At 35.0% G+C, this 11,497-nt stretch overlaps 1 protein-coding gene across 8 annotated transcripts in view; it reads right to left on the bottom strand.

The window, feature by feature from the left end:
* Nucleotides 1–11,497, bottom strand: part of REL (REL proto-oncogene, NF-kB subunit) — an 82,581-nt gene that overhangs the window by 55,197 nt on the left and 15,887 nt on the right. For all 8 annotated transcript variants that reach the window (XR_003682354.2, XM_055089196.1, XM_007125438.3 and 5 more), the window contains one exon: nt 9,987–10,078. Coding sequence is in view for 7 of the 8 variants with exons in the window: in XM_055089196.1 (XP_054945171.1) it covers nt 9,987–10,078 (92 nt within the window). In the remaining variant the exon portion in view is untranslated. The remainder of the gene's footprint in view (nt 1–9,986; nt 10,079–11,497) is intronic.

Genomic DNA, 11,497 nt, shown 5'->3' with positions numbered 1-11,497 from the left:
GACTCTTTTTGAATTATGGTTTTCTCAGGGTATATGCCCAGTAGTGGGATTGCAGGGTCATATGGTAGTTCTATTTTTAGTTTTTTAAGGAACCTCCATAGGTACTTTTGACTGTTTTTATTTTAAACTACACTCAGTAGCTATCACATTAAAAATTATTCCATCATCAACAATCTTAAGCCTAGCATTTCAAAGAGCCTACAAAAACATATTTGTACAACTAAAAGGTCAAATGTTATGATACAAACACCTGTACCACAGCAGCATACTCTACTGGCACAATTAGGTAGGCAATGAGAGACCTACCTCTTCAAAATAATTTTTTATAGCATTATAAATTTAGAGTTGAAGACACTAATGTTTCCCAATTCCAAAGATGAGTAATCAATAGACACAAAAATAAACTGACAAGTTTAAAAACAAACCTATGTGAATGGATAAACTGTGACAGCTATACAATAAAAAAGAACTATGGATATATACACAAACATGTAGCATCTCGAAAACATTATGTGAACAAAAGGAACTAGATATAAAATATATACCACATGATCCATTTATATGAAAATTCTAGAAAAGATTAATTGATGGCAACAGAAAGCAAATTAATAGCTGACTGGAGCCAGAGATGGGAGAGGGAATTGACCAGGAAGTGGACAAGGAAATTCTGTAGTAATAGTGGCGGTAGTAGAAATATTCCTTGATTGTGGTGGTGTTACATATATCTGGGTGGATCCTACTGTATATAAATGAGACCTCAAGAAAAGTTTATTTAAAATCTTTTAAAATAGCACATGAAAGAAAAATAAACTCGTTAATAAACCAGGAATGGGAATGAAGATATATTTATTATAAATCACAATATCACAGAAACCCAGAGAGTTAAGTTCAGAATAAGAGGCCTCTTTTTTCCAGATATAGCTTGCCAATTTTGTAAGAGGTAGCTAAGAGGATGAGAAATCGAGTTGAACTCTCACTAGACTATAGGCAAAAAATAAAGGAGTTCAGGGTCTGCTAAGGATGGAGAATCTGATAAATGCCCAGTGCTTTGGATGGGGCTCTGGAGGAGCTATACGCTAGGAGTAAGGGTGAACTGGATGCAGAGATACCAGACTTCACCTAAATCATTCACTAATTTTAGATGATCTGGGACTGCTAGTGTGACTAGCCACCCACCATAAGAAAGTCTTCTGAAGGGAGAAAACACCCTAGACCTAAACAACTTTGCATATAGGATGACTGGTATTCTATTTTAAACAAGCAAGCATAAGAAAAGACAAAGTAATTCTTTTTTAAAGAAAAGAAAAACAACAGACTATAGAAACAGACCACAAAGGTTCCAAATAATGAAGTTTTCAGATACATGATTTAAAAGAGCCATGGCCGCTGAGCCTGCGCGTCCGGAGCCTGTGCTCCGCGACGGGAGAGGCCACAACAGAGGGAGGCCCGCATACCACAAAAAAAAAAAAAAAAAATAAAATAAAATAAAATAAAATAAAATAACTACACTTAATATATGTAAGGAGTTAAAGACAATATTGAGAGTTTAGTAGAGTACTTGAAACTATTGGAAAAGGAACCAAACAAAATTCTAGAACTGAAAAATACAGTAAACTGAAATTTTAAACATCATCAAATTTATCAACTGTTTTATAGAAAACACTTTGTGTCTTGTCTTTCTATATAAGCCAAGGACTAAAATCTATTTACCAATATTTTATACTAAGAGTTTTGAAGTGTTGATTTACATTAAAGTCTTTAATCCATTTGAAAGCTGATTTTTATATATGGCGAGAGGTAGGGAATCCAACTTAAATAATCATTTTTTCCAGCTTTGCTTATCAAATATTTCCTCCCTTTCTCTTGATCTGACATACCACCACTGTCATTTACTAAAGTTTCATACTTTCTTAAGTCTGTTTCTGGGCTCTCAATTTCACTCCACTGGTCAATTTGTCTATTGTTACCCCAATATTACTTAATTAGTACTTATTCATAATAAACCCTAATATCTCATAAGTATTTCTTCATAATAAACCCTAATATCTGATAAGGTCAGTTTTTCATCGCTATTCCTCCTCTATAAATTATCCTCCTTTTCCTGTTCAGAATCATCTTATCACATTTAGTGAAAAATTTTGTTGGGAGTTGTTTGGAATTTCACTGAACCCGTATATCAATTTGGGAAAAAATGCAATGTTTATAATATTGATATTAAAGAACATGATATACCTCTCCATCTACTTAGGTGTTCTCTACTATCTCATAATAAAATTTTATAATTTTCTCTAAAGAAATCTTGATCATCATTTCTTAGAGCTGTTGCTAGGTATTTTATATTTTCTGACAATATTTTCTTTACTTATTTGCTGCTGATGTATAGAAATGTAACTGAATTTTGTACGTTAATTGTACATGCATTCACCCTTTTAAACTTTATATTAATAATCTGTATATCCTTTTGAGTTTTCACTGTAAATAATAGCTTCCAATAATTACAGTTTTATTTCTTCATTTTTGATCAGCTCTGTGCACTGGCTACAATCTCCAGTACAATGTGGAATAGAAGTGGCAAGAGTGCACATCCTTTTCTCATTCCTAACTTTAAAGTGAATGCTTCGGATGTTTCCTCCACTTAGATAATGCTTGCAGTAGGCTTTTAAATATATAGCATGATACAGAATGTCTTATTTTTAAAATTTTGCAATGTGAAAAATGATAGTTGCAAAATCTAGCAAAAGAAAGCATGAGACCGAATTCTCTTAAATTTCTCTTAAACTAGTTTAAAATTTCCCTTTATACTTGATCAAAAAGATACCTACAAGGTAACAATTATTCTCCTTAATCTATCTTTAGCAATAAATGTCACTCCTTAGTCCTAAGAGCAGTGTATATGCAATAAGAATTTCAATTTTTATCAAAAAGATATGATCATGATTTATTTGTTTTCAAAGTAGGGATTAAATTTTTAAATCAATTATAACACCTACTAGCTCTAGAGATGTGACTTTTCTAAAATTTTAATTATTGCTAAATATTACTAAAATTTTAAAAGTAATTAACAGGGCAAAAATGTACAGTATATAGATTAACAATTTTAAGAGCTATGTCTTATGTAAGGGAAAAAAATAAAGTTTAGTTATAATTCATTTAATTTCTGTTACTTAAAATGTATAGTTATAATAAAAGCTAACATTTAAGTGCTTGTGTGCCAGGCAAAAGGTAAACGGTCATAGCAGTCTATCATTAATTACTCATTCTTTCAACGTATTTATTGGGCTTCTATTATGTGCTAAAACAAATGCTAGATAGAGATATGAAAAGACAGTGCCTGCCCTTAGTGAGATTAGTGCCTGGATGAGAAACAGATGCATAAACTAAAATTACATAATGTAACATGAAAAGTGTTATAATGGGAGTATGTTCAAGGAGCACTGAAGGTATAAAAGAAGTGCCCCAACTTCTGCACAGGGTAATAAAGAAGGCTTTCTAAAATGACTGCAATGAAGGATAATGAAGTACACAAGAGCTTTTTTTTCTTCTTGCTGTTTAGGCTTTAAGTTTTAAGTGGTGAGGAAAGGCTCTTATTTTCTTGTATTAAACCAGACTTTAGAGACAAGAATCTGTTAGAGATTACCTGTCTTTTTAAACTGTATTCCCTTTCAGACTACCGAAATAAAATAATCCCCCCAAACTCAACTGCAAAACAGCCTTTGTGCTCTCACAACTCAATGTTCTCTGTACATGGAAAAAAAGTAAAGTGACTAATAAAACAGAATTGCAAATACTTTACTGTAAAAATCTTACGGATTTTAATCACTGAATATTAGAATTCCTTATTATGTCATTAAATACATAGCTAGAAAATGACAATTAAAAGTTTTTTCCCTGCTTTTGCAGTAAGAGTCCCCTATGAAGTCTAACTGACATTTTTTTGGTGCCAGCTAAATGGACACTGTTAAAATTTGATACTGGAACCCTTAAATAAATTCCTCACACAATTTAGACTTGAGCACATATTAGATAATTTGAACAGGTATTTTACATGAAGCCTCAAGTTTAATACTACTTGACTGTTATATGTCCCTATCTGCAAGAGACAGTTTCTGCTTTAAAGAACTAATGGCAAGAAAGATAAGGACTCACCTTAAAACATCCTAGATACATGCAAAGTAAAAATAATTTTTAATAGTCTTTGTATTTTCACATATTTGATCTTTAGGGAACAGAGTGTCATAATGAGATAGTCTATAGACCAGAATTTGTAGACCCTATTCTGCGAAACGTTTCCAATTCCATTGTTTCTATATATCATAAAGATATAACACAAAGTCGGCTAGTATCTTGTTATCTTTACCAGTAGAATTTTCCTGTGTTAAGTGATACATCTATAAAAAAGTGACAGTTCATCTCTGACAAATTCCTACGTAAGTGGTAGAATTTACCAGTATATCCTGAAAATAGCATAGAATGAACAACCAAGAAAGGTCTATAGCTGAGTTCAGACTATTTTAATTAGTTTTTAGCGTTTTGAGTTTTTTCAGGGGGATTAGATATTATATGTTTTGCTTAATATTAGAAATGCATATTTTAGGTTTTTATTTCAATATTCTAGGAAAACCATAAAACACAGAATAATTATTTCTATTACGAAAGCCATTTCAGAATAGAGAGCGAGGGACTTCCCTTGTGGCACAGTGGTTAAGAATCCGCCTGCCACTGCAGGGGACATGGGTTCGAGCCCTGGTCCGGGAAGATCCCACATGCCGCGGAGCAACTAAGCCCGTGCGCCACAACTACTGAGCCTGCTCTCTAGAGTCTGCTAGCCACAACTACTGAGCCACGTGCCACAACTACTAAAGCCCACGCGCCTAGAGCCCGTGCTCCACAACAAGAGAAGACACCACAATGAGAAACCCACGCACCGCAATGAAGAGTAGCCCCCACTCACCGCAACTAGAGAAAGCCTGTACACAGCAACAAAAGACCCAACACAGCCAAAAACAACAACAACAACAAAAAAAACCCATCCTAGAAGGGCTTCCCTGGTGGCGCAGTGGTTGAGAATCCGTCTGCCAATGCAGGGGACATGGGTTCAATCCCTGGTCCAGGAAGATCCCACATGCCGCGGAGCAACTAAGCCCGTGAGCCACAACTACTGAGCCTGCATGCCGTAACTACTGAAGCCCATGTGCCTAGAGCCTGTGCTCCACAAGGAGAGAAGCCACCACAATGAGAAGCCCACGCACTGCAACGAGGAGTAGCCCCCACTCGCTGCAACTAGAGAAAGCCCGTGCGCAGCAACGAAGACCCAACATAGCCAAAATAAATAAATTAATTAATTTAAAAAAAAAAAAAGAATAGAGAACGAGGCCTACTCTAACCATTCTGCTTAAATTTATAACCCATCTCCCTAACTACAGGTTCCTGGCTCCTTACACTGCTGTTTTTTTCCCTTAGCACTTTTAGTTGTCTAATAAATTATGTACTTGTTTAGTAAAGTTGATTGTTAACTGTTGGTCTCTCTCCACTAGAATATACTTTATTCAAAGGGAGGAATTTCTGTCTGTTCTGTTCACTGACTTATCCTCAGCACCTAAAACAATCTAGGACCATAAGGATTACATAAGGTAAAAATCTGTCAGAGGAATGAATGCATAGTTAAGTTGGGTAACCTACTGTATACAGGTAGAAAACACATTACCTGAAGGTACTTAGCTGTGAAGATAGATATCTAATATAACAGTAATACAAATACATTGTTTAGGTGCCAAAGTGAAATATAAATAAGTTCCATCAGAGACTCTGTCCACAATAAGCATGAAATTCATCTGCTTCAATTAAATGACCTAATAGTTGTCACAAAGCTTTCCATGATCAATTGCTGAGTGAATGGTATAATTAAAAGGATATGACTTCAGTTCTTCAGAGAGAACTGAAAAGCCTTTCAGGGCATTTCAGGTAAGGAAAGCAATTTGAATATTTTTGGTAGACAAGTACAAACAAGGCATGTTCATTCATTTGTTCATTTATTCTGTCAACAAATTTTAATTAAGCCTCTTCCCTGTATCTGACACTGGTCTAGGTGCCAGAGATGCACAGAAGAGAGTCCCTACCTTTCAGAGTCTCACGATCTAGTGAGGGAGAAACATGTAAATAAATTTATAGCAAACCATATTAGAATATGTACAGCACTTTGGGAAAACAGAATACTTTGCTCTAAGAAGGTCACGGAAAGCTTGAAAGAAGTGTCCCTTAAACTTGAGGGATGATCAGAAAGAATTCATCATGTAGATTAAGGCATTTCATGCTAGGAACTCCACGTATAAGAACATAGTAACTAGAAAAAATATGGCTCTTCTAACATGACAAGTAATTCAGAATGGCCAAAAGTTCAGATGGCATGTGTGCACTCAGTGCTAGGGGAAGGACGGACAGGAAGTTGAGGCAGAGGATGACAGCTAGAAATGACGCTGGAATGTAAAACAAGGATCAGATTATGAAGGGCTTTAAATGCCATGCTTGAGAAACTGAATCTAGCAAGTATATCAGAGTTTCTCAAAGTGTGGTCCATGGATCACTTGCATTAGAATCATCTAGGACAGAGATTTTCAAATTTTAGTTTGAGACCCAATGGTCATAAAATTAATTTAGTGGGTTCATTAAGCATTGTCTTAAAAAAAAAAGAAAAAGAAATGGAATTTAATAGAATAGAAAGCATACTGCATGTACTAAGAGTTTAGGACCCATTGGTCATAAAATTAATTTACTGGGTTGGACATGCATTTTCTTTAAAAAAAAATCAAATGGAAAGGAATAGATTAGAGAGTATATTGCATGTAGTAAGAATATTGTTTTTTATCTATGTGTGTACGTGTTCATGTGTATGTACTGAGTAGAGAAATAAAATCTATTTCCTACTGTGAGTTGCAGTTAAGAAACATGGATCTAGAGGCTTCTTAAAATGCAGAGCCCAAGGCCCCACATTAGACCTATCAAATTAGGGAAAATGTGGCCTGGATTCTACATGTTTAGCAAGTACTAAGGGATTCCTATGCACATTCAAATTGAGAGTCACTGGTGAAGATGATGTGGAGTCACTGAAGGATAATAAGCAGAGTTCTGAACTGATCCATATTGGTTTTAGAAGAATCTTTTTGGATGTAGCGTGTATAAACTGCTTGGAGGGTGATCTAGAATAGAGGCAGGAACACAAGTTTAGAGGCTATCAATAACGGTCCAGGCTAAAAAATGATGTAAGTTTACATTCCTACAATGGTAGTGAGAAGAACAGAGACGACTGAGAGATGGTCAGGGTAGATGAACAAAACAGTTTTTCTGGAATAGAGAATGGTTCATGAAGAGAAGCAGTAGACAAGAAGGTAGGAAAGATATATTGAATTGGAAGATTTCCAATTTAGGGCCATTTCGTTTTTAAACTATTTAAGGAGCCATTGCAACTTTTTAATCACAATAATATGCTAAAGCACTGTTCTAAGATTATTCTAATGGGGGGGGCGGGGAGTTAATACAACAGTTAATACAACAAGCATAGTTGAGATAAAGCAATGCGCCCAAGAGCCAGGCTATCTGTTTTCAAATCCTAGCTCCACCAGGTATTATTTCCTTAGGATAATTTTCAAAAGTGGAAAATTTCTGGGTCAACAGTATGCTCATTTAAAATTTTGATTTATTGCTAAAGTAAAAGGCCAACTTTTAAATTAAAGTGGCCATCAAGTCTAGGCATAGTGTGAAACAGGGATAATGCAGTATAAAACAAGGAGATTATAAATAATAGCTACCACTTATTAAGTATCATTTGTATGTCAAGGAGTAAATGTTAAGTACTTTATGTACACTATTTTATTTAATCATTACAACACTGCTTTACAGAAGAGAAAACCAAAGCTTTGGTTACTTAACTTTCCCAAGTCATGTAGCATGTACAAGTGGCAGTGCTGGAATTCAAATCCAGATCTCCTGACTCCAGTGGAAAGGGCATTAAAAAGGAAAATGCAGGAGTCAAAAGGTAGAGGAAGTTTGGGGGGTTTTCTAATTTTTGTTTTTACCAATCCAGAACAAGGCATGATATTAATAACATATACTCACACAGCACTTAGAATAGTTCCTAGTACATAATAAGTGCTTTACATATTTTACTTTATTTAATTCTTATAACAACCTATGAAGTAGGTACTATTATTATCTCCACTTTATAAATAAGGAAACGAAGGCATAGAAAATATTTAAGGAAAAAAAAAATCACACAAGAGGGACTTCCCTGGCGGCCCAGTGGTTAAGAATCTGCCTGCCAATGCAGGGGACACAGGTTTGAGCCCTGGTCCGGGAAGATCCCACATGCCGTGGAGCAACTAAGTAACTAAGACCATGCGCCACAACTACTGAGCCTGCGCTCTAGAGCCCGTGAGCCACAACTACTGAGCCCGTGTGCCACAACTACTGAAGCCCACGCACCTAGAGCCCATGCTCCACAAAGAGAGAAGCCACCACAATGAGGAGCCCACACACTGCAACGAAGAGTAGCCCCCGCTCACTGCAACTAGAGAAAGCCCGCGCGCAGCAACGAAGACCCAACACAGCCAAAAATAAATAAATAAATTTATTTAAAAAAAAAAAATCACACAAGAGTTCAAAGTCTATATTCAATGGAGATTTTTTAGTAAATTGAAAATGTTTATTAATAGATGACTAGATAAACAAATTAAAGCCTACCCAAACCACAGAATACTGTTAAAAAGTAAACTAGATTTATAAGTACTAATATGGAAAGATGTTTAAGATATATTCCTGAGTGAAAAGTAAGAAGCAGTAGATTAGGAAGTGCGGCATGACTCCATTTATATAAAAAATACAATGTGTGTATATATATATACATGACACATGTATAAAGAAAATTCTAGAAAAATTTACATCAAATTTAACAGTAGTCTCTTACAGTGAGTAATACTGAAGAGAAAGAAGGGGACTTTTGCTTTTTGTGTTATACTAAATAGTATGAAAAATAAAGACCTAGAGAAAAGAGATGCAGACCTTATAATTCATAAAAACACTACTTGCCTATGAGCATATTCTTTAAATTATCATCATATCCCTGAAATTATTTTTAAACATCCATGAGAAACACAAACTAACAATATAAGGATATCTTAAATATGACAATGAAATCTATTCTTTGAAAATTTTATAGTTGTTCAATACCTGAATTATGCATATTTAAGTGGCTGCAGATGACTTTACAATGGAGACCACTGTAATGTAGGATGTCAGCTTGGTAGTCATTTTTCTATTCAAGAAATATAGCCCTCACCTATTCTTTTTTTTTTTTTTGCCGTACGCGGGCCTCTCACTGTTGCGGCCTCTCCCATTGCGGAGCACAGGCTCCGGGAGTGCAGGCTCACCTATTCTGTAGCAATTGTGGCACCATTACCAGGTGCTACACCAGAGAGTGCCATCCCCAACAAAATCCACTAAACAGTAAATATCTAGCCGTACACACAAATATACTATGAAAATATTTTGTATAGCCTCTACTATTTCTATACTACTTCCACATTGGGATTAATTTAAGTTTCACTGTTGAATATGTCCTTGAGTTAAATGCACTCCAATACCTTACAACCACAGTGCCTATTCAATATTCAGAGAGGGGAGTATATATTGTCTGCTGGAGTGGAAAAAGGAAGGCCACATTCCAAAAGAATCAGAATATTTTTGAGAGGGTTTTCTTATAGAAAACAATGACACTCTTCACTGATAGTAGAAAACCTTGTGTGAATAAGAATTTTTTTTTTCAACACTGAAGCATTTTAAATATACTTCAATCCTCATTTATAGGTGTAAGACAAGTATATAAGTTAACACAGAACTTAAGACAGCTTTTAAAGCACAGGTTGAAGATACAAATAGAAATCATCACAATAAGTCAATATCCAAATAATAGAAATAATTAAATCAAACATACTTACCATTGAAAGGATTGATTCCTGCCCTTATTCTTGAAATAACAGCTTCTTTTACTTCTTTTTTTTTTACACATCGAATACCCAAATTTTGAAAACTAGAAGGAAAACACAGAACTTTCAAATTTCCTTATAGCTGAATACAAGGACACATAAATGAGGTTTTATTAAAGAATACTGCAAAAATCAAGCATACATCCAGCACTGAAAGGTCATCAAAATGTCAGATGGAGATATTAAAAGCATGAAGTACATTTCCAATTGCTATGATAAAGATGTGAGGATAAAAAAATGGGGCTATATTTCTAAGAGAACTGTTAAAAGAAAAGCAGCGTATACTTTATCACTTTTACATACAGTATTTTATGGTTAGATCTTACTAATATTCCTGCATCAAATATACCAAAGTAGACAAAGATTAAGAGGAAAGCAACACCAAAAAGCTAAAATTCACCTCCCAAATGAATTCATAATCAAATCAATAAAATCTGTGCATTTGATAATGTAAAGCAAAAGTTGTAAAAAGATGCCCACAGGCTGACACCTACAGGTATAGTTTTGCTGAGCTCATAATAGTGTTGACTACATTTTTAAAAAATGTGCGTAGACTACCAACATTTAAAAACCAGGTAACTGCATATAAACATTCTGGATTTCTGGCTTCTCCTGAACATTTTAAAGGTCTGGCAACAGTAGATTGGCACAGAAACACCTGGCTGGAGCTAAGCACCTGCGGCCCCATTTATACAGGGCTCTGCAGTTTGCTACAGTGCCTGCTAATCCTCTTACACCTCAGCCTCTTCACTCCACGGACATCTGGTTTTTGACTTCAAATGACTTCACTGCCAGCAGCACTGGAATATGTTTTGTGCCTTATCATATGAAGTTATAATAATCATTCATCATAAGAAAGCATCAAACTACATATTTTTTTCATTAGAAAGATATTTAATACTAACAATAATATTTAACAAAAGTTTCAAAATGTCATTTATGGAAAATTTCTCAACTGCTACAAATATTACTAATTTGCATATGTGTAGTACAGATGATGGTGGGGGGAACTCCCCTACCACCACCAGTCATACTTGTTCCCACATGGAAAAACCATGACATCATTAAAGTTGGGTGGGTGTGAATAAGGAAGCAAAACTTGGTTATATTAACATTACTATTTGTTCAAACTTGACATGGCCCTTTGCACCAGGAGGTCGCTTGCCTTGTTTGCCCCCTCCATGCACTGTTGTCTTATTGTTCATGCTCTTCACATTCACCACACCTGTGATTTTGTTAGCACCTAAAATATCTTTAACATTTCCTTCTTCTGCCTCCAATAATTAAAAAGTAAATCTTGAACTTGTAATCCTTTCTTGAAACCCTGAAACCATGATTGTCTTCCTCAAAAGTATTCTACTTCTTTGAAAGATTCTTAGGTTGGTTCTCACTTTTTCTTTGACAAAAGATTTTAAAGAACTCTTTGTTTTTTATATATTTATACACTACTTGATAGTTTCATC

Source organism: Physeter macrocephalus, chromosome 12, assembly GCF_002837175.3.
Source record: "Physeter macrocephalus isolate SW-GA chromosome 12, ASM283717v5, whole genome shotgun sequence".
In the NCBI taxonomy this organism is placed as follows: Eukaryota; Metazoa; Chordata; class Mammalia; order Artiodactyla; family Physeteridae; genus Physeter; species Physeter macrocephalus.
This window is presented reverse-complemented; position numbering and strand designations above follow the sequence as displayed.